The following is a 24,857-nucleotide window of genomic DNA, read 5'->3' on the forward strand; positions in this document are numbered from 1 at the left end:
CACGTGGGCTGACCGTTAGCTACATATACTAAAAGTTAACGATATCTAATTTTAAGGACTAATAGTAAGAGTTTCAAAATTATGAGGACTAAAAACCATCAAAGTTTCGATTAGGGACTAAAACCAAAATCGTGTGATATTTAAGGGCGAAAAACATATTTAACCCAATTTTTTTTTCTATGAAGTACAATTTTTTTTTACAAGTGGTTATAGCATAATCTACACAGATGAAAAAAAAAAGTGGTGATGAGAAAAACATAGAAAAGAAAGAAAAGATGTGTATTTTAGATAAGCAAAGAAGAATCTTAGAACTTTCAACGTTGACTACTAATAATATAAGTCACAAACGCTATGTGTCATTGTAATACTTTTATCATCACGATTTTGATAAAAAAGAGTTGCATTAACTTATTTTAAAAGAAAATTAACTAAATTAAAAATAATAAGACAAAATTAAGAAAAAAAATCAATATAGTTGGACAAACTATTAAACTAAAAGTATAAAGTATTTTATCGAGATAAAGTAAAACTAAAACTGATTATGTAAAAACTGGTGACAAAAAAATAACATACAAAATGACATATGTTACAAGAATAGGAAAAACACTCAACAGTAAAATGAACATTAATTATATATTTATTTTCGGGAACATCATGATAAAAGTTGAATAAACAGTATGTTATTGCGGGGACGGTGATAACATACGTGAAGAAAATGCTAATAATGTGATCATAATAATTATTATGATGATAATAACTATTAATGATAACATGGTAATGAAAATATCAACAATAATTGTGAATGATGATAACTATTATGACAATAAAAAGAAAATCAACATAAAAGGTTATATTAACTGTGGTGACGATAAAATAATAATTGTTATGAGAAAACAAAAATAAAAAATTAGTGAAAATAATATAAAAAGTTTGATAAATTTCTACAAGTAGAGGTTATTGTATATAACATAAATAATGACAGTAAATTATATCATTTTTACCATCTTAAATTTATTATTATTATTTTACTTAGACATCCATTTAAAATGAACTAGCTTGTTGTTTTTTGTTCCTTTCAGATCACCTTTCAATTTCGTTGTTGTTTTTCTGCACCTTTCTCATGTGCTTTGTGATTAATTTTGGGCCCAGAATTAATTTTGGGCATTTGCATCTGAGGTCCAATGGACTTTCCTCAAGCGCACCCCTCGGTTAGCTAACCACATTACAATGGAATTTGGAACGATTTTTTCTTCATACACAATTTAAGGATGCCAAACAGGGCGAGTCCTTATAGGTCAATTTGCCAGCCTGCAGTGTCGTGACGAGCGGATTTTATATTTTTAATCTGTTATGTTTGATTACTCAAATTAATGGACTAAAGGTAGAAATAAACGGATTTATTCATTTTTTAAATTAAAATTTATAATAAAAAATTAGTTTAAAAGAATTTTGTTTTTATAATATTATTTAAAGGATGTAAATGTATTGTAATTTAAATAATTAACATTTTTCAATTCAGTTACAAATTAAAACTTTTCAATCATCAATTATAATTAAAAAATTAATATGTAAAAATAATTATTATTTTGAATTTATCTGATTACATGCATAAATTAATCAATTAAAGTTAAGATTTTCAACATGTCGTCAATTAATTTATTTTCTTCTAAACATACAACAATATTGCACTCCTCTTTTTTGGTAACCATGCTTTATTGACACACCTTCTTAATACACAATTTGACATCTTGATGTAAGGTTCATCTTTTTCATCAATTTAAATGAGATCAATAATAATAAGAAAAAAACACAAACATTGAATCTTAAAATTTTGTTTGAAAATGGTGTGAATTCTGCTATGTGGAAACCATATTCCCCAGAGGAGAGATATTTCCTAATCTATCTTCCTGAAAAAATTTAAAATTTAATCACCGAGTTATGGTGATTCAACGGATAACAATCACTGGTTTCAATCAGTGTGTTAAGTGCTATTGATTCGTGGTTATATATGGTCAACACTAATTAGTACACTTATCGAGGCACATATTTGATTTACAAGTTAAATCATGTTTAATATGCTTAAACCTTATAAAATTTGGGAAACAACATACATTAATTATACAGTTATCCCAGTTCGTTTCTTCGTCACCTCATACAAAATTACAAAAGTTTTATGACTGTTAACGAAAAAAAAGAGTATAACAAGAAACTTTTGGAATACAGTTTATTTAACTAATTCCGACATCTATTCAAATTAATTTTTACGATAAATAATCCACATGACAACTACTTTTAAACTATTTTCATGTATACCAAAGAGGATTAATTTGCCATCTATGATGAACTAGGGACTTAAAAAGCATGCAGAATGAGAAACGTTAGAAGTAGAAGGGATGCAGAAAAGCCCAAATATAAGATGGGGGCAAACAACTATGTATATGAGTACTAAAAATCTCGAGGGACGGGGAGGAAATGATAAATACAAGGGCAATAATAAAGGAGAGGCTAAAACTTATCCACTTGAGATTGTCATTATCAAACATGAACTCATTAAACATGGAGTGTAACAAAGACCCATTGAGAGAAAAAGTTGAAAAGAAATAATTTGGCAAATTGGAAACGAGATCTATTGTTCATCGAACTCGTGCATGTGATCTAAAAGGTAGTTGGCAGCCAATTCCTCATTTTTGTTACAAGCGAAGTACACCTCCAATACGATCGCACGATCAAAACCCATTGCTTCAAGCTGAAAACAAAAACCACAACTCATTATTATAAATTTCAGACGACATAAGAGCTAATCAACATGTTAGCCGCTCCTGCTCCCCAGAAACAGTTGGCGTCTGTTAAAAGGTACTCACTGATAATGTCATTTAAACAAACTATAACTATCAGCATATACATCACATCCTAACAAAAAGTCAAACTTACACGTTCAATAGCTTGGCGCTCCTCAGGAGTGACAGTCACTGCTTGAGGCATGCCACCAGCCAGCTGCCCCAATATATTCCTGGAGCACATTAAATGCAAAACATAATTCAGTGAACATGCAAAAAGATAGTCAGAAAAGATAACAACACCTTCCCCTCCTATCCACACACAAACGTAAAATTACAAAAAAACATCAGATGATGATCCCTTACCCTTCGCCATCTTCCACAGGTTCATTTATCAGGCGAAGGAAATCAGCTTGATGATCTCGAATCAACCTCATAAGATGAGGATTTTGTTTGCCGAGTTCCTGTAGCATAGGCTGCAGCAAGAACAATAATCAGGGAACTATGAAGAAGACAACATATGATACAGTGATACACTACTCTGAGCAAAGAAGAAAACCTGCAATATTTGTGGATTAGCCTGCACCATAGCCCGCAAGGCTTGGAACTGAAATGCAAATGAACATAATTGAAATATCTATTTAAAACATATCTATGAAGCAAGAAATTCAGGGGTAAATGAAGAGAAAGATAATAGATACTTGTTGACTGTTGCGTAGAAAATCCAACGAGCCGGCACCAGCTGCACCAGAACCCACATTGGGAAGGCCCTGTTACACAAAGTTCAGTATACAACAACCCAAAGTTTTCATTCTCTCTTCAATAATAAAAAGTGTAATAGCTACCTGGGGAAAAAGGTCTAAGGGATTAGCATTAGGTCCAGTTGAGGTAATCGGAGCAGGTTGTGCTGTTTGTGGAGCAGCAGCGGCAGGAGGATTTGCAGGTTGAGCACCTGCAGACGCTCTGGCTACAAGAGGAGCTTCAGCTTGCTCAGGGATACCCTAACAGTGATGAATGATATTTGAATTAAAAAGGGAAAGAAGGCAATAAAATATCACAAAACAAAACTACGATCCTCAACTTAAGTAAATAAATGTGAATAAAATATTTGGCGGTCAAAAATCATCAATTACAGAATTTAACATCTAAAATTCACATACTGAATACAAATATTCAACAGCTCTCTCAGGGTTGTTATAGGCAGCTCGAAGAGCACGGACAACAGTATCCCTATCCCAGCTCCCTCCACCCATGTCAATAATTTGCTGAATTGTTCCCTCCAAATTGCTTCCAGCAACAAGATTGGATGCCGCCTGCCCATAGATATCAAACCCCTCCCTGCTTAACAAAGAAATTATTTTAATAACAAATTTAAAACAAGAATCAAGTAACTTGAAGAGTTCTGTCTTTCAGGATACAAAAATAACAGCAACTTTAAACTCGACATTCCACTCATGGAAGGCAACAAAATACATACACAGGAGTTCCTGAAGAAATAGAAGCAGGAGCTGGAGCCGAAGATACAGGTGCAGTAACAGTTGCTGGCCTGTCAAATTGAAATGATGCCATTGAATAGCATATAACATATATTAAAATAGTGTAAATCGACATTTTAACAAATAAAAAATATCCTAGAAAGATTAGCCCCTCACGGTGCCTCGACTGTAGCTGGAGCTTGGGGAGCTGTTGACACTGGTGTTGTTGAAGTAGGAGGTGCACTAGTCTGTGGTGTCTGCAATGAATACATAATTTTTAGAGAATGTTTAAATAACGGATAAAGAGATTATGCTTTTGTCTTACCATATCCATAAGAGGGTAAATCCAAAATGATAGAAACATTGCAAATATTTATTACATTGAAAAACTGTTCTCACCTTGGTCGATGGTGCAGTTGAAGTAGTAGAACCTTCACCAGATGGGCTCTTACTCTAGTATATTTTAAACATAAGATTCTAATTTAGTGCAACATAAATTAATACAATTGTAAAACAGAATATGTAACATAATATCGTTTTTTTCTCTAAAAATAAATAAACTAAAGAAAACTTTACCTTTGATAGCATAATTACAATGAAACTATTTTCAGCTACGCTATTCTCCTCTAAGGTAGTAGCATCCTTCAGAACTTTCCCTTGGTGAATTAGCATTTGCTGTGCAGCAGGATACACATCTGCACCCTGAACAGTTTCAATACTTTGCTTCACTTCAGAAACCTGAACAGAATATCCACAATCACAAATAATGTAATTGATCAGTTATTGATGTTCAGAAAAACCAGAATATCGTAGACGTGAATCACAAAGGCGATAAAATTAGAAGATGAAGCATTGGCACATTTGATGATACAGAACGCCACATGCAGGTCACATAAAGTATTTAAAAAACTTCAATTGTTAGAAACATGCAACTTCTGGAAAGGTTAAAAATCGCACGTTATTCACGTATAAAGTGCATTCCTAGTTGCCAAGACAATAGCCATTGTGAAAACAGAGTAATAAGTCAGTTTTTTAACCAGTGTTAGCGGTAGAAGTAATATATGCTGGGTATTTAAATTTCCATAAATGTGAGTAGCAATTAGAATTTAGAACCAGTACTTTTATTAAGATTATAGTACAAACTGGTGTGATATTCTTAAGAAATAATACTCCAAAGATTGCCAATGCGGAACTTATTCACTATCACAAGCCAAGAATCCCAAATTTAGGTAAACAGATTTCCACTGATAATAAAATCCAGAGGAGCGTATATAAAAGTTTACTAGCAATTCACACGAGCAATGAGCAATGAACCGGAAGACAAAAGTTATTAAAAATAAGATTATCTAGCCAGAGAATGTTCTGACATACTCCATTCGTTCCCCATCATATTCCACATACCAAATCAATCATCACTCCGAAAAAGCAGGAATTAATTTTCAAGTAATGAAGTAAATCCAAATTGCCATCAAAATTAAATTACAACTCAAATAAGCGAAACACCAAACCCTAATTAACACTCAATTTCAGGGCTCTAAAAGGTGGGAAACTTTTGAGACAATTCAAGAACACAATTAGCGACCAAAATAGAAAAGAGGAATTCGCAAGGAAACCAAATCGAGTAACAAACCGTGTCCTGCGGCTGCACTTCGATTTCGAAGTGAGTGCCTTTGAGAGTCTTCACGAAAACCTTCATCGTCGTCACCGCTATCGCAATAAGGCGCCACGAACAGCGTCGGAAGTCACGCCGGTACGGTAAAGTTCCGCCGATCCGGAGACACCAACGACAACTTTGTAGAAGAGAAGAAAGGAATGAGAGTGAGCAAAATGTGAAGAATAAACCTTTTTTTTCTAAAATAAATAAATAAATAGAGATATGATATGATGTACCAAAATATACGAGTTTATGTTGGTGGTTGGGCAAGAAGTTTCACGCGCTTGTTGGTGTGTGACTACACGCAAAGCTTCGATGAGGGTAAAGGTTGCCACGTGGACGGTGGAGAGGAACTGGCGTTAAGCTTAGCTAGATTTTTGTGTCTGACAGCGGGAGGTGTGTTGTGCCTTTTATAAATCTTTGGATCATGGGTTTGTTTTTTAAGATAAATATTATGACTTATTTTTATTAAGATTAGGATATAATTTATTTATCATTTGATAGGATAAAAACATGTGTGAAATATTTAAATATCTATAAATTACATAAAATTTTAAAAATAGTAATTATAAAAATAAAATTGAAAATATAAAAAGTATTATAAGTAATATTGTGTAAATAATTTTTTATCATGATTAATTATTTAATTTTGAAAATATATAAAATGATAAAATAGAAAATAAGTTTTTTATAATAGATAATTATTTAAAATAATAAAAACAGTTACTAAAACTGAAAACTAGATTTTTATTATAAATAATTATTTAAATTTAAACGGTAGTTATTAAGGATATAAAATTGAAAATAATAAAAGAAGACACTGTTTCTCTTTTATCTATAATTATAAATTTAAAAAGAGGTTATTAAGAAGATAAAATTAAGAAAGTGAAAAGACATATTATGTTGTATATGTATATAAATTTTAAAGTAGTTATTAAAAAAGTAAAATAAAAAATAAAAAAATATATTCTTTTTATATAGAGAGAGATATTAGATCATTATTGCTTTTCTTTCTCAACCATAAATATGTTTAATCTGTTACTCTTTTTATAACAAAGTATCTATTTTCTCCTATATATTATAAATTTGTGTTTATTTTTGTTAAATCAATCATCTTATTTTATGTTATTAAACTAATAATTATAATAATGTTAATTTATGGTTTTTAAATAATATTTATATATATCTTGACTTATTAAAATTTATCGTGATAATTTGTATACAACAATATTTTTTACTTAATTTTTTTTAAAGTAATATTTTTTAATTATTAAGGAAATTAAATAAATTAAATGTGAAAGAACTTTAAACCTAATTTAATATGATAAAATTTATATCCAGTTGTATACTCATCTTAAATCAATGTAAGACTTCTAAAACAATTATTCTCACCTCATGGAATAATAACTTAACAAATATGCAATTTTGTTATGATAAACTTTAATTGATATCTTTAATGTCATTAATAGATAATTTATCCGAAAAATATAACGCAATTAAAATTAGAAATAAGTTTCAAGGGATTACACATTATTTTCATGCTCAACCCAAATACTAAGAGTAGAAAAATATATTGTCGTAACCTAGATTAAATTTTAATAGGAGATAAAAGAAACAAAAATAAGAATTAGAATTTTTTTAAGTCGTAACGTAGATTAAATTGTAATGGAAGATAAAAGAAATAAAAATAAAAATTAGAGTTTTTTAAGTCGTTACCGTGATTTATTTTGAAAAGTTATCAAAAACCAGAATTTATTCTTGAAAATCAATTATGTGTTTGAAATGTATGAACACAAAAATTAAGGGATGACGATAAAAAACAAGTTTAGTAAGTCAACCTACTAAACTAACCAAAAAAGGTGAATTAGGACAACATTTTCAACATAGGAACCCGAACTAACCTGGTCCACCAAATCGGTAAATAACATACCAACTAGCCTAGTCTAGCAAGCAAACCTGTGGTTTTGATTTCATTGCACTAATACAACTCGACTTCATCTCCATCGTTCTCCTTTAATCTCTAGACCAGCTCAAGATGTCCTTCAACCTTTTTGATTTTTCATTCTTTGTATTGATTGAATTGAAAAATTCCTATTATTTTTGGTAACCTGCCACCTAACATTAACCTATTTTCAATGTGTTTTGATGTAAAAATTAAAAAAATTTAATTTATTTCCATGTGATATTAGATTTTCGAAGAAAAAAAGACATAAACAAATCAACTTGACAATCAAACAACTTGCCAAACCATATTATAAACTTGAATCTACTTTTAGTTAACCAACCAGTTTTACCTAGTTCATTTTTAATGATCAATACTAAACCAAATTTAAGCATAATAGGTTGATCCGTTTTGCCACCATTATGTATAACATTCACCACATTTAAAATATACGAAGATTGAATGTGGTTTTCCCAGATTTTATTTCTCCAAGATAATAATAAGTTGTACAGGTGAACAAAAATAATTTTTTAAAATTTTGGTCCCACCAAGAACCAATCATTGTTTCTACGTAGAATCGTGATTTACATAATTATAGTAAAACAAGTGTTATAAGAGTTTATTTGAATTTTTTATTTTTAAAACTTTTTGTATTGTATTGCATTTTTTACTTATTTAAAGTGAGTGTCACGCGCGACTTGAAAAAAAAAGTTATTTTAAATTTTTTAATATTTTTAAATTTATTTTCATCATCGTTTATTTTTAATTTCATATTTTTATTATTTCTAAAAAAGTGAGATGCCAAAGTAAGTGGGGTGAGAGTAAAATAAAACCTCAAACAAGTGGTAAGAAAAAATTAAATAGAGGCCCACAAAATGAAAAGGTGAGAAAAATAAAAATAGGGATGCATATGTGAAATATACAGTTTAATTGGAAGAAAGAAGAAGGATTAAACTAAAAATAAAAATATGGGAGTGCATGAGCAAGTGTGTGGAGTGTAGTGAGGAAAAATAAAACAATTAATTAAAGGGAATGGAGGTGCATGCAGAAGGAGCAGGTGGTGCTGGAAGAGATACACGCCGCCCAATCCAGAACCGAATAAAATGAAGGTGGACCGTGTGTGATGAAAGCACGGATAGAGAAAAGAAATGTGGCCCAGACCATAAGTGGGATGTGTGCAATATGGGTATAAGGGTGCAGCAAGTAACATTAGAGTCTAACTACAATGGGAAGTACAAAAAGTTTAAAAATGATGGTGCATGAAGTGAAACCAAAACTCCAGGATTTTCACGTCTTCTACTAGGTATAGTCTTCACGTTCTACCCTGCCAAGGCCGTCTTTGGACCCACCGGAATCTATTGAGTCTATTGAAAAAGATGTTCACTTGAAGACACAAAATAAAATAACTGGAACGTGTGCAATATGGGTATAAGGGTGCAACAAGTAACATTAGAGTTTATCTACAATCGGAAGTACAAAAAGTTTAAAAATGATGGTGCATGAAGTGAAACCAAAACTCTAGGATTTTCATGTCTTCTATTACGTATAGTCTTCAAGTTCTACCCCGCCAAGGCACTGCTGCCGTCTTTGGACCCACCGGAATCTGTTGACTCTATTGAGAAAGAGATTTACTTGAAAGACATAAAATAAAATAAGTGGGACGTGTGCAATATAAGTATAAGATGCAGCAAGTAACATTAGAGTCTAACTACAATGGTAAGTACAAAAAGTTTAAAAATGATGGTGCATGAAGTGAAACCAAAACTCTAGGATTTTCACATCTTCTACTACGTATAGTCTTCAAGTTCTACCCTGCCAAGGCAGTGCTGCCGTCTTTGGACCCATTGGAATGTGTTGAGTCTATTGAGGAAGGTATTCACATGAGAAACATAAACATCAATGAGATATGAGTTGAATCATAAAAGGGATTTACACCACTCTTTATTCAAAATTTAAAGGTAATGAGTTGATGGATCTTTCATCTTTACATAGTGTTTTGCTTTCTCATTTCTATCAAATGTGGGACTTAGACTCACACTTGGATTCCCAAAAATCTTTCTCCTTAAAAGGTGAGTTTCTTCCACATAGGTGCACTCTCCCTCCAATGGAAGCATTTACAACTAACCACAATCATGAGTAGCCATTTTTAACTGTCGTTCATCTTAACGAGACTTGCTTACCTAAATAATCTTTGCCAAAAAGACTTTCGGGAATATTATATTTGTCTGAGTCGGTCATCAAGACAAACCATCAGCTCTGATATTACTGATGGGTCTATTGAGGAGGATGTTCACTGGAAGACACAAACACCAATAGAGGACCATATAAAAGATTGAGGGAATAATCATCTTAGACGCCGGAAATAACCACAAGCCTCACCGGGGTTGCCTGCGCCCCTCCATTCTTGAACCATTCCGTGAAGTCTTCTTCATCTCGTAGGTCGTGACTCTGTATTTCTTCTCCTTCAATTTCTGGTTCTATTCGCTCTCTGAAAAAATGGTTGTGTTTCCTGATTATGGTGAACTTTGTGAGTACCGAGTGATTCTCTGCTTGGTGTGCGAGTACTGTTGGAGGAGAAAGATATGAAGATGGAAGTTGGATGGCCAATCAGATTAGAACGTGTTTGCCTAAGAGTGGAGGGATGAACATAAAACATTAGGTTGTTAGCCATGTTTGGAGATAGGGTGTGCAAACTAAACATATAAAGGGATAGATATAAAATTAATTGGGCTGCCAGTCCATTATAGAAAGGAGTGTGAAAAGAAATTGAAGGAGATGGAAATGTTCAAAACTAACTAATTAATATTTTATTTTTTATAAAATATAACTTTTATTTATTTTAACTGTTACCTTTTATTTAATCCTCTTTTTTGTTTATCTAGTTCCGAAATTTAATTTTAATTTAATTTTATCAAAATTTATGTAATTGATGATATTTTTAAAAAGATTAATTTTTTAAGATTTATATTATATAATCTAACTTATTTACATTTTTTTTTCAAACACATTAAATTTATTGATATTAATATTTTATTACGTAATTTATATTTTAAAATCAAAATTTTATTTTATTATAGTTTAAAATATTTTTGATAATTTTATTTTAAATAAACAAAATAAAAATATTCACCAATACCTATGAATAATCAAGGATATAAAAAAAATGAAAATATTTTTCTACAAATACTTAACTAAGTAATAAGAAGAAGAATGAAATGAGTTGCAATGGATATTACTGTCCTATTTCATTAATAAAAACTAAATTTTAGTAACAAAAAGTGTGGAATAATAATTGAAATTAAAGGGTTTTCTTAAATATCATTAAATTAAATGGACATCGTTAAAATTGGCTTAAATTAAAAAGAAAAATACCAATTGTTATCTATAGACAAAAGCCATAATAGTATCATGAAAGGTTATTTGAAAGACAAAAGGCATAATACAAAGCTTTTCTCTTATCTGTGTTCAAATTTTTTAATATAAGAACACACTTAAGTTAATATTAGATATATAGAAAATATTAAATTATTACTACATGTGAGATCCCAAAAATTTAAACATAATTAACGTGTCAAATCAGTAATTATTACACTGCTGAGTCACCTGTCAGCTTCATTAAATGCGTCTCGTCGCACGTTCAGTGCATTAAAAACGCACCAAACTCTGCATGCACACTCGTCACTTGTCATGTTGGAAGCGTCCGTTTCAGAGTTTGGAATGCAGGTGTCAGTTTGGGAGACGTTCGTTCAAACGAACTGAGTTAACAAAAATCAGAATTTTCGAAAATCCTTTCTCTCACCTGCACCAGTCATCTTCTTCCTCTGAACTCACCCTTTCAACTTCTCCAACCTCTCTCTAAAACCAGTAACCTTCTCTCTACTGCAACTCCTCATTTCTTTCTCCGATTTCAATTTCAGAACCGTAGGAACGTTCGTCCAGCTGTGATCTTCCTTTTGGACCGAACAGAATTTGATTCTAAGCTGGTAAGTTCTTTCCTCTAGTAGTTGTCCATTAGGGTTTCATTCCAAACCATGTCTTCAGTTCATGCATGGACTGTTTCTGAGAAAACTCTGATTTTGGTGTTTAGATAAAGGGTTAGATTTCGTAGAAGGGACTTAAGTGGCTGTTGTGTATAGAAGAGCTGTGGTTGAACGTGTGGAAGTCATATTTTAGGGCGTACACTGCTATCCAGGTAAGGGGAGCTTACATATATTTAAATTTATACGTGTATGAGTGTATGAAAGCATGATGAGGGTCGTCTGTATGGAATTTCTGTATACGTGTTTTTCTGGATCTGCATGAACGAACCCTGTTGTGCTGTTATGAATGTTTGCTGATATGATTTCTGAGTTATTGAAATGCATGCTGGTTGAAACGTATGAGTGATGGATGAATACTATAATGTATGAATTGTTAATATGTTGATTATTGAATATGAATTAATCTGGAAGTGAAAGTATAAAGTTCATCAATTTGAGATTCATTTGAAGTATAAAGTATAAGTTAAATTGTTGAAATCTGGAAGATTGTTAAGGTTGAGAAATCTGCACTTAAATCATGTCTTTGATAAATGACGCTCGTCACCGTACGGTCTTAAACCGTTCGGTTTCCTTTTTAAAATAACTTAGAATGGAATTCGTTCATTTGGAAAGAATTCTGCTCGAGAACGAGCGTCCCCATTTGAATGTCTGTGCGTTCGTTCAGCTCAACTGTATATAAATATTTGAAACTTTACAATTACATAAAGTTCGGCCTTATGTCGAGCGGTTGCCTTTGAAAGCGTTCGACTTTATGTCGAGCGTTTGTCTTTGAAAACGTTCGACCTTATGTGGAGCGTTTGCCTTTGAAAGCGTTCGACCTCATGTCGAGCGTCCGTCTTCGATCGCGTTCGACCTTATGTCGAGCGATTAACTTAACGTTCGACCTCATGTCGAGCGTTCGTCTATAATAGCGTTCGGCCTTATGTCGAGCGTTCGTTTTAATGTCGTTCGGCCTTATATCGAACGATCGTTCTAAATCGCGCAAGGTCTCCTATCAAGCGCTCGTACAATTGAGTAATTATTTGATTTTTAAATAGCGTTCGTCTTGATTTTTCAAATAGCGTTCGTTCTGATTTCTAAATAGCGTTCGTCCTGATATCAATTAGCGTTCGTCCATACAGTTAATTAACGTTCGTCTTTTTATGAAAGTGGAACATAGAATGAAAATGTGAATTAATGAAAGAGTTAAGGTGTGCGAACGATTTAAGAAATGAAGTTATGATATTGATATTTGAACGAGCGTTCCAAGGAGGAACGACTCTGATTTCTATATTGGATATTAAATTTGGTAAAGTATGACTGTGGATTAGTTAAGACTCGCTGTCCATCCTGATGTTCCGTGATACATCTCTTCAAGTAGAAGGGGGTATTCCTGTGTGGGAACGGCAGGAGGTCCTTAGTCCATAAGTTAAGATGGGCGACGTAAGAACGGACTTACCTCGAGTGGCAGCTGTTTGGTGTATCCCAGTTACTACATCACTCGGGTGCAAGGACGCTTGTAACTACACAGATTCATACAGTCCGGACGGTCGGTCTAGCATTAGTATATTTATGTTTTGATTGATGTTATTTTGTATATGAGCTGATTGCGTGATGGTTTGAATATAAATGTTGAAGTATGAATTTAAATTAAGTAAGCTTACCCTTTCGTTTTCCTTGTGTTGTCCTCTTGTTATGTACGTTCGTCCTGTCCTTGCAATGATCATCCGTGTGGATGTGAGCAGATGGTGGAGCGTCCCTTGAAGCATTGCTGGAAGAAGAAAATTTGGAGGACGCAACACTGGTGGATGTTGAAGTAAAGGCCGAGCCTTAGAGCGCTCGATAGATTAGTTTGTAAATGTTTAGTTTATTCTTAGACGTTCGGTTATATATTTTGGTAAAACCGTTCGTTATTAGCGCTCGTTGTTTAGAGCAGTATATTGGAACTCTGTAACCTTAAGCCGTTCGTTTTTTTGAGCTTGGTTAATTGTAAAGACTGCTTATTTACTGTTAATTGTAATTAATTCCAAATGATGGTAATTACTATATTTTGGGATGTTACATTAGTGGTATCAGAGCAGTTTTGTTCTCTTAAAAGGACGCTGTAGGTTATGAGTGCATTGCGTTTTTACTATGTGCTTGTTGTATGTTTAATGAGTTAATATTATTTTAACTCTTGAACGTAACTAACGCTCGTTTTTCTCTGTGTCCAGAGGATCAATGGCACCTAGATTGCCTCCCCCTCCTCAACCGAGTGAACCTGATGCTTCCAACAACTCTAGATTGTTGGAGAACATCATTGAGAGACTCCAACAGCAAAATACCACATTGATGGAACAAAATGCCACGTTAGTGCAGCAAAACCAAGCTGCCATGCAAAGTATGGAAGCTTCCCGTGCTGGCTCGGAAACAACTCAACGACAACTGATGGAGATTTTAGCAGCAACAAGGCACACTGCAGGGGCATCTTCTTCCAACGCTGCCCCGCCTACCGCTGAGTGGACACTGGAGAGTTTCCTTCAACACCACCCGGCTAAATTCAGTGGAAAGTGCCTTCCTGATGAGGCAGACCAGTGGCTAAGAGATATGGAGCGTATTTACAATGCGAAGAGGTGTCCGGATGAAAGCCGCTTGGCTTTTACAGAGTATTTGTTGACTGGGGAAGCTAGTCACTGGTGGACGAGTATGAAGGCCATTTTAACGGACGCTCAGAATCCCATAACCTGGGCGGTTTTCAGAAGCAAGTTTTATGAGGAGTACTTTCCGGACAGCGTACGTTACGCTAAGGAAGTTGAGTTCCTTCAACTGGCACAAGGAGCGAAGTCTGTGTCGGAGTATACCAACACCTTTAAACACCTCCTGAGGTTTAACACGATGGCTACTAGCGAGGAATGGCAGTGCAGGAAATTTGAAAATGGGTTGAGAAGTGACCTGAAAGTATTGATCTCAAGTTTGTGTATCCGGTCTTTTCCTGCTATGGTTGAGCGAGCCAAGGTGTTGGAGAAAAACATGGCAGAGGCGGAACGGTTGAAGAGGCAGCAATCAGTAAGTAGGGGACCGATAGTGTCCAGGGGAGGAGCTGTACAGAGGAGACCTCCTTACGCTCGTCCAAATCAGTCTTCTCAGACGAGCGGATCTCAAGCAGTAGTTCCTGTCGGACAGTCTGGGCAGGGAGGTGTTGTTTGTTTCCGGTGTGGAGGGCCACATTATAGGTCTTCATGCCCTCAGTTAGTGGGAGTCAAATACTGCAATCGTTGTGGGAGAAACGGACATTCGGATAATGAGTGTAATATGAGTGGACGTACGGTGTTGAGGCCACCCAACGCGGGCAGGAATCAGGCGAGAGGAGGACGAGCCCAAGCAAGTGGGCGAGTATATGCTATAACGAGCGCGGAGGCAGCGAGCTCAGGTAACCTTGTAATTGGTGAATGCATGCTGTATGGTAGATCTTGCTGTACTTTGTATGATTCGGGGGCAACGCACTCCTTCATCTCGAAGGCGTGTGTTGAAAAGCTGGGATTAGAAGTGAGCGAGATGCAGTTTGATCTGGTGGTGTTGACCCCAGCAGCTGGTGAGGTTAGGACGTCCACTATGTGCGTCAAGTGTCCTATAGAAGTGGAGGGACGTAGGTTTAAAGTTAGCCTCATCTGCTTACCTCTTCAAGGTTTGGAGGTGATCTTAGGAATGGATTGGTTGGCTGCGAATCGCATTCTTATTGATTGTGGAGCGAAGGAGTTGATCTTCCCTGGTGAAGAAGAAGAAGTTCTTTCAGTGACGCTCGGTCAGCTGAAAGAAGACATTATGGAAGGCGCCAGCTGTTTCCTGATTATGACCCACGAGGATCAGGAATCCAGAGGAGTGGTAGAAGGACGATCGTCCACTAGAAACGGTAATGAACGATCGGTTGTAGACGAGTTTGCGGACGTTTTTTCGGAAGAGATCCCTGGACTTCCCCCTCAGCGCGAAGTGGAATTCACCATTGATTTAGTGACTACAGCGGCTCCCATCTCGGTTCAGCCATATAGGATGTCGCCTGTAGAGTTAGCTGAACTCAAGGAGCAGATTGAAGAGTTGATAGAGAAGAAGTTCATTAGGCCGAGCGTATCACCTTGGGGAGCGCCCGTGCTGTTAGTAAGGAAGAAGGATGGCAGCTCTCGGTTGTGTATTGACTACAGGCAATTAAACAAGCTGACCATCAAGAACAAGTACCCTTTGCCAAGGATAGATGACTTGCTGGATCAACTACATGGGGCTGCAGTGTTCTCGAAGATTGAATTGAGGTCCGGATATCATCAAATTAGGGTTAAAGAAGATAACATCCAGAAGACAGCATTCAGGTCACGGTATGGGCATTATGAATATGTGGTAATGCCTTTTGGAGTAACGAACGCTCCAGCTGTGTTCATGGAGTACATGAACCGCATATTCAGGCCTTATTTGGATAAGTTTGTAGTTGTCTTCATAGATGATATCCTCATCTATTCCAAGACCGAAGACGAACATGAAGAACACCTTAGACTTGTACTTGGAGTGTTGCGGAAAAAAGAATTATATGCCAAGTTGTCTAAGTGTGAATTCTGGATGAAGGAGATTCAGTTTTTGGGTCATGTGGTGTCGGCTGGAGGCATCTCGGTGGATCCAGCGAAAGTGCGAGCGGTACTGGATTGGGAGAGCCCGCGTTCGGTCATGGAGGTGCGTAGTTTTGTTGGACTGGCGGGCTACTACAGACGTTTCATTGAAGGTTTTGCTAAGATAGTAGCGCCGTTAACTCAATTGACCCGTAAAGATCAGCCGTTCGCTTGGACCGATCGTTGTGAGGTCAGTTTTCAGGAGTTGAAGGTGAAGCTGACGAGCGCCCCAGTGCTGGTTATTCCGGATACGTCTAAACCGTTTGAAGTCTATTGCGACGCTTCTCATCAAGGTCTGGGTTGTGTTTTGATGCAAGAGAGGCGAGCGGTAGCGTATGCGTCTCGGCAGTTGAGGATTCACGAGAGGAATTACCCAACGCACGACCTGGAGTTGGCAGCGGTCGTTTTTGCACTGAAGATCTGGAGGCATTTCTTGTATGGATCCACGTTCCAAGTCTTCAGTGATCACAAGAGTCTCAAGTACCTCTTTGATCAGAAGGAGTTGAATATGAGGCAGAGGAGGTGGCTTGAGTTCTTGAAGGATTATGACTTCGAACTACTCTATCATCCAGGAAAAGCGAACGTAGTAGCGGACGCTCTAAGCAGAAAAGTGGTGCATATGTCGTCTATGATGGTGCGCGAGCTGAACTTGGTGGAGAGTTTCAGAGATCTAAGGTTACAGTTTGAGTTAGAACCGAACAGCATCAAGTGTTGTAACCTTAGTATATCTAGCAATGTGTTCGACCGAATCAAGATGAAGCAACGTGAAGATGAAGAGTTAGTGAAGATATTAGGAGCGCTCGGTACGGATCAAGCTAAGTGGTTCAATACGGGAACGGACGGCATGTTGCGTTACATGGGCAGAACGTGCGTTCCTAATGATGGCGAACTGAAGAGGATTATTCTGGAGGAAGGTCATCATAGTCGTCTTAGCATGCACCCTGGCATGACTAAGATGTATCAAGACCTCCGGAAATCGTTTTGGTGGCCTGGAATGAAGAGTGATGTCGCTCGTTTCGTGGCATCATGTCTAACCTGTCAACGAGCGAAGGCAGAATATCAAAGACCTGGCGGATTGCTTCAACAGTTGGAAATTCCCGAATGGAAGTGGGATAGCATATCCATGGATTTCGTGACTCATCTACCACGCACGGTCAGGAATCATGATTCAATCTGGGTGATCGTGGATAGGCTAACAAAGAGCGCCCACTTCCTAGCTGTCAACTTAAAGATGTCGTTAGCCAACTTAGCCAAGTTGTATATCCAGGAGATCGTTCGTCTGCATGGAGTACCTTCGAGCATAATTTCCGATCGTGATACAAGGTTCACTTCACGGTTTTGGCAATCACTTCAAAGCGAGCTTGGTAGTAGGTTGCAAATGAGTTCAGCTTACCACCCTCAGACGGACGGCCAGTCTGAACGAACCATCCAGACGCTAGAAGATTTGTTGAGGACGTGCGTCCTAGATCACTTAGGTGCATGGGATGAGGTTCTGCCGCTAGTGGAGTTCACGTATAACAACAGTTTCCAGGCGAGCATTGGAATGGCACCGTTCGAAGCACTCTATGGGAGGAAATGTCGAACGCCACTTTGTTGGTTCAAGGAAGGAGAGAACGTGCTAACTGGACCTGAGCTTATCCAGCAAACGACCGAGAAGGTTAAGCAAATCCAGGAGAGGTTGAAGACGTCTTTGAGCAGACAGAAGTCGTACGCTGATAAAAGGAGAAGACCGTTGGAGTTCGTTGCAGGAGATCATGTATTCCTTCGACTCAATCCAGTTACTGGTGTAGGGCGAGCCGTTCGTCCAAAGAAGTTGTCTCCCAAATTCATTGGGTCGTACCAGATATTGAGGAAGATCGGACCAGTGGCGTACGAGCTTGCGTTGCCACCCCAGCTATCCAACCTTCACCCCGTTTTCCACGTCTCTCAACTTCGGAAGTATATAGCAAATCCATCACATGTACTGGAGTTGGAAGACATTCAGCTTCGTCCAGACCGAACGTTAGAACTGCATCCAATCCGTGTTGAGGATTACCGCACCCAGTACTACAAAGGCAAGGAAATTCGTTTGGTGAAAATGGTGTGGGACGAAAAGACGGGTGATTCAACTTGGGAAGTGGAGAGCGCCATGAAGGACTTATACCCTAAGCTATTTCCGGGTGAGTCTTTAATTTTCGAGGTCGAAAATTTTTGTAGATAGGTGGAATGTGAGATCCCAAAAATTTAAACATAATTAACGTGTCAAATCAGTAATTATTACACTGCTGAGTCACCTGTCAGCTTCATTAAATGCGTCTCGTCGCACGTTCAGTGCATTAAAAACGCACCAAACTCTGCATGCACACTCGCCACTTGTCACGTTGGAAGCGTCCGTTTCAGAGTTTGGAATGCAGGTGTCAGTTTGGGAGACGTTCGTTCAAACGAACTGAGTTAACAAAAATCAGAATTTTCGAAAATCCTTTCTCTCACCTGCACCAGTCATCTTCTTCCTCTGAACTCACCCTTTCAACTTCTCAAACCTCTCTCTAAAACCAGTAACCTTCTCTCTACTGCAACTCCTCATTTCTTTCTCCGATTTCAATTTCAGAACCGTAGGAACGTTCGTCCAGCTGTGATCTTCCTTTTGGACCGAACAGAATTTGATTCTAAGCTGGTAAGTTCTTTCCTCTAGTAGTTGTCCATTAGGGTTTCATTCCAAACCATGTCTTCAGTTCATGCATGAACTGTTTCTGAGAAAACTCTGATTTTGGTGTTTAGATAAAGGGTTAGATTTCGTAGAAGGGACTTAAGTGGCTGTTGCGTATAGAAGAGCTGTGGTTGAACGTGTGGAAGTCATATTTTAGGGCGTACACTGCTATCCAGGTAAGGGGAGCTTACATATATTTAAATTTATACGTGTATGAGTGTATGAAAGCATGATGAGGGTCGTCTGTATGGAATTTCTGTATACGTGTTTTTCTGGATCTGCATGAACGAACCCTGTTGTGCTGTTATGAATGTTTGCTGATATGATTTCTGAGTTATTGAAATGCATGCTGGTTGAAACGTATGAGTGATGGATGAATACTATAATGTATGAATTGTTAATATGTTGATTATTGAATATGAATTAATCTGGAAGTGAAAGTATAAAGTTCATCAATTTGAGATTCATTTGAAGTATAAAGTATAAGTTAAATTGTTGAAATCTGGAAGATTGTTAAGGTTGAGAAATCTGCACTTAAATCATGTCTTTGATAAATGACGCTCGTCACCGTACGGTCTTAAACCGTTCGGTTTCCTTTTTAAAATAACTTAGAATGGAATTCGTTCATTTGGAAAGAATTCTGCTCGAGAACGAGCGTCCCCATTTGAATGTCTGTGCGTTCGTTCAGCTCAACTGTATATAAATATTTGAAACTTTACAATTACATAAAGTTCGGCCTTATGTCGAGCGGTTGCCTTTGAAAGCGTTCGACTTTATGTCGAGCGTTTGTCTTTGAAAACGTTCGACCTTATGTCGAGCGTTTGCCTTTGAAAGCGTTCGACCTCATGTCGAGCGTCCGTCTTCGATCGCGTTCGACCTTATGTCGAGCGATTAACTTAACGTTCGACCTCATGTCGAGCGTTCGTCTATAATAGCGTTCGGCCTTATGTCGAGCGTTCGTTTTAATGTCGTTCGGCCTTATATCGAACGATCGTTCTAAATCGCGCAAGGTCTCCTATCAAGCGCTCGTACAATTGAGTAATTATTTGATTTTTAAATAGCGTTCGTCTTGATTTTTCAAATAGCGTTCGTTCTGATTTCTAAATAGCGTTCGTCCTGATATCAATTAGCGTTCGTCCATACAGTTAATTAACGTTCGTCTTTTTATGAAAGTGGAACATAGAATGAAAATGTGAATTAATGAAAGAGATAAGGTGTGCGAACGATTTAAGAAATGAAGTTATGATATTGATATTTGAACGAGCGTTCCAAGGAGGAACGACTCTGATTTCTATATTGGATATTAAATTTGGTAAAGTATGACTGTGGATTAGTTAAGACTCGCTGTCCATCCTGATGTTCCGTGATACATCTCTTCAAGTAGAAGGGGGTATTCCTGTGTGGGAACGGCAGGAGGTCCTTAGTCCATAAGTTAACATGGGCGACGTAAGAACGGACTTACCTCGAGTGGCAGCTGTTTGGTGTATCCCAGTTACTACATCACTCGGGTGCAAGGACGCTTGTAACTACACAGATTCATACAGTCCGGACGGTCGGTCTAGCATTAGTATATTTATGTTTTGATTGATGTTATTTTGTATATGAGCTGATTGCGTGATGGTTTGAATATAAATGTTGAAGTATGAATTTAAATTAAGTAAGCTTACCCTTTCGTTTTCCTTGTGTTGTCCTCTTGTTATGTACGTTCGTCCTGTCCTTGCAATGATCATCTGTGTGGATGTGAGCAGATGGTGGAGCGTCCCTTGAAGCATTGCTGGAAGAAGAAAATTTGGAGGACGCAACACTGGTGGATGTTGAAGTAAAGGCCGAGCCTTAGAGCGCTCGATAGATTAGTTTGTAAATGTTTAGTTTATTCTTAGACGTTCGGTTATATATTTTGGTAAAACCGTTCGTTATTAGCGCTCGTTGTTTAGAGCAGTATATTGGAACTCTGTAACCTTAAGCCGTTCGTTTTTTTGAGCTTGGTTAATTGTAAAGACTGCTTATTTACTGTTAATTGTAATTAATTCCAAATGATGGTAATTACTATATTTTGGGATGTTACACCAGAAATATAGAAATAAAAGAATACTATTAAATATTTTTCATATAATTTTTCAACTAAACATCCAACAAGCATAATATTGTATTATTAATTATGAGGTTCTTTTGGAACAACTTTCTTCTTACCCAACTATAATTTGAGATTTTGTCCTCATACAATCAAAACCATTAAAGTAAACATCCAAAAACTTAACCCTGGTGAACAACACTTCATCTTACCCGATTCATTTTAGTGCAAGAAAAAAAAAGATTAAAACATCATATAGGTTGAATATATGTCTCAAAACTAGATTTTGTTTGGTTAAGTGTTCTTTGTTTCTCTTTAGCTCCCTAAAATTTTAATAGAAAAAAATCTACCGTTATAATTATATTTTACTAAAAGAGAATACAAAAAGAAAAGAGTTTTCTAGAAATTACAATTTTTAAATAAAACAAGAAATAAATGTTTATTTTTTATTTATATGTTTTATTTTTTATTCTAAAATTTATTATTAAAATATTTTATATCTCGCACCGATAAAGGTTATTACCTATCACATTCAATAGTTTATATGGTTTAGGAGTTGAGGTAAAACAAGTTTAAATATTCATTCATTTTCTTTTACTCTCTAATATGTGTTTTAAAGAAAAATTTGTAAGCGACAAGACTCTAAAACAAACAATATTTCGAATGTGTGCTGATTAACTCTGACAATGTTACTCATCGGACTTGTGATCAGAAAAGTGACGTCCACTGTGAGACTGACAAATAAACATTTGATCCTTTAGGCCAATAATAGAACATTTCTCTTAAATCTTAACTGGAAACTTATGTTTGTATCACACCTAATAACCCCACATCACTTAGGAGTTGAGGTTCAATTTATTTTAAATACTCTCTCCTCCCACTGAGTTGTCTTTTAAGGACAAAACCTCAAAATAGACAATACCTTAGATATATGAGAATTGATCTTAATCACTCGTACTCAGATAAATTTGAAATCAAATCATTGATACTTTTTAAGAATAAAACCGTGACATAATTCAACGCTCAAAAAAATAATATTTTAGAAGCATAATAATTGACTATCCAAATGACAATACTCAAAATCTATCCAAAAAAAACTAATATTCAAAATTTACCTAATAAGACAAGTTGAAATTTCTTTTACTTCCTATATATATAACTCGTCAATTTATGTTGACATGTTTTTGTATGTTATGCAACATGCAGTGAATTTATTCAATACGTGTAAAAAATATATTATCTATGATATCACATGTAATATATAAAACGTTTCTACTTGTATTTAATATATCATCTGTAATTTCATGTAATTCATTTAATAAAATATAATTTTATAAAGTAAAACACTATCAAAATATGTGACAGCTAAGTTGATTCCTTTTAAAACGAACTTATTGATACAATTCCTACCAAAAATAATATTTTTCTTCTTGTTTTATATTTAAATATTTTAATAAGTATTTATTAATAAATTATATTCTTAAAAAGCGTGCATTATCTTAATCAACAACTAAAACAAGATTAAAAATTTTTATTTTACCAAACAAGTCTAATTAAGATTGTATTTATTACTCTCTCTCTCTCCCTCTGTTTCAAAACAATAACCAATACAAATTTACAATCTTTTACAAAAACTAACAAAAATAGTTAATACTCTCTGTCTTCGGATTAGTTTAATGACATTAATTAATTATTTAATAGCTAATTGAATCAAATATTTAATTCTTCAATTAAAATCTGAAACGTCCCTTCAAATGACTTTTGTAATATAGAGAGGCGTTACTTATTTTGAAAATGAAGGGAATAAATACTTTTGTTTTCAATTCCAAACTTTTCACCTCCCAATAAATTTTCCAACTTCCAATTAACTTTTTAACTATTATCAATCAACTTTTGAATTACTATTTTTTATGTCAAAGAGAGCCATTGTTTTAAGAACAAGCTTTCAGTGATTAACGTGATTATGAAGTTCTCTAAATGATTGTCCCGTGTAATATTTTAAGAGCCATTGTTTTAAGATTAAGCTTTCGGTTATTAACGTGATTAGGAAGTTCTGTCATCTAATATTTTATTCTAATCGTGTTCCACTTACATTGGAGTGCAATTTTCTTATTCTTGCATTAATCTTTGTAGGTACGTTAAATGAAATGTGAACTCATTCTAATGAAATGAGTAGATATAAAACATGTCTTGTTTGCAAATACCAAAAGAAAAAATATTTCGACATAAATTTCTTTTAACAATATTAATTTATTATTTATTTATTGCTGAGGTATTTTAAATTATATTAATATATTATTAATAAAATTGTATTATTCATATTCAAATGATTGTTTATACAATCAATTTGGCATAGACCAGTCTACGCAAAATAACAAAATTTGGATTTTGTTTAGAGTGTTTTTGGCATTACTATGTTCTAACTTTGTTGTTCAAAGAAACAAAGTCGAAACTAAATTGGGCTTTTGGTCGATTATTAGGTGAACAAACATCTACTTAAAAGAAAAAAGAGTGGTGTTTCGGCCGACAGAGGCGTCACATAGGCTAATTGTTTATATTTGACATTTATTCATGGTTGGCATACATATCTTTCTTCAAATCTTTTTCTCATTAAATTTGTTTGTATTCCGGTCTTGTCTTCTATGAATAATTAATGGAAACTCGTTTCTATGATAATTTTTTTATTTTTATACAAATATGTTACTTATATTTCTAAATTAAAACTCCAAACTCAATTCTTTAACATAAGATCATCTTCCTCTTGAGTCATAAGATTAAAATTAACTTTTTATTACATTTTCATTAAAATAAATTAATATAACAGTAAAACTATATAAAAATAATGTTATATTAGAAATATATTTTATCAGAACAATCAAATGAAATATTAATGAAAGTATGAAAATTAAAAAAAAAGTCTTACGAGTAAGGTGACACAGTGGAATTATTTTTAAAGAATACTATTTATATATATTTTTATATACATATATAAACATTGTGAGATATTCTCTTACTCTTCTATTAATATATATTGTAAAAGTAGGGACCGGGCAGCGTACAGACCGGACGTCCGTATAACCGTGATTGTCCAATCACACGACCTGACCGCTCGTCATCAGAAGGGGTCAGGCAACAGTAGACCGGACGTCCGTGATTATCCAATCACGCGGTCTTAGCGCTCGTCGTCCGGACGAACTGGAACTCATATGAGTCGGCCGACTGTAAGACCAAATATCAGGAGGGAGGCCAGCCCTATTGCCCATTGACCATATTAGGATTAAGATTAAGGTAAGTAGCGTTATTGGGCCAAAGTTGGACCGTGATTAACTTTTCACTAATCTCAAGCCCGTAACAAAAACTATAAATACAGGTCAAAGGTGAATGGTAGAGGGAATATTTATTGAGCATTTACTACTGTTCTATTGAAAAACGCCATTGTTCTCAAATTGACTTTGGCATCGGACAATCTTTCGCAGGTTTCCACCGCACACAAAGGAGTGAGACGTAAGGAGCATGACCGGACGACCGAGAAACAGAAAGAAGAGGACCTGAAGGTATTATGCTACTCAACCTCAACCCCTACAACCGAAATATATATATATATA

At 35.4% G+C, this 24,857-nt stretch overlaps 1 protein-coding gene across 1 annotated transcript; it reads right to left on the reverse strand.

Annotated features, from left to right (window-relative positions):
• Nucleotides 1–2,494: 2,494 nt before the first annotated feature.
• LOC108324868 (ubiquitin receptor RAD23c-like) lies at nucleotides 2,495–6,112 on the reverse strand. The gene is made up of 12 exons (XM_017557801.2): nucleotides 5,883–6,112; nucleotides 4,829–4,990; nucleotides 4,652–4,705; nucleotides 4,430–4,509; nucleotides 4,255–4,323; nucleotides 3,938–4,115; nucleotides 3,623–3,778; nucleotides 3,479–3,547; nucleotides 3,337–3,384; nucleotides 3,144–3,253; nucleotides 2,932–3,010; nucleotides 2,495–2,746 (listed from the first exon to the last, which is right to left on the reverse strand). The coding sequence occupies exons 1-12, from the start codon at nucleotides 5,946–5,948 to the stop codon at nucleotides 2,627–2,629; spliced, it is 1,191 nt and encodes a 396-aa protein (XP_017413290.1). The 5' UTR covers nucleotides 5,949–6,112; the 3' UTR covers nucleotides 2,495–2,626.
• Nucleotides 6,113–24,857: the final 18,745 nt, after the last annotated feature.

This window comes from Vigna angularis, chromosome 3 (genome assembly GCF_016808095.1).
Source record: "Vigna angularis cultivar LongXiaoDou No.4 chromosome 3, ASM1680809v1, whole genome shotgun sequence".
In the NCBI taxonomy this organism is placed as follows: domain Eukaryota; kingdom Viridiplantae; phylum Streptophyta; class Magnoliopsida; order Fabales; family Fabaceae; genus Vigna; species Vigna angularis.

Coding starts and splice junctions, on each gene's coding strand:
- LOC108324868 (XM_017557801.2), bottom strand. CDS start 5,948: ATGAAGGTTTTCGTGAAGACTCTCAAAGGCACTCACTTCGAAATCGAA. Junction 3,779..3,937: donor CTGTTGAATATTTGTATTCA/GTATGTGAATTT, acceptor CATCACTGTTAG/GGTATCCCTGAGCAAGCTGA. Junction 3,385..3,478: donor TTCTACGCAACAGTCAACAA/GTATCTATTATC, acceptor TTTGCATTTCAG/TTCCAAGCCTTGCGGGCTAT.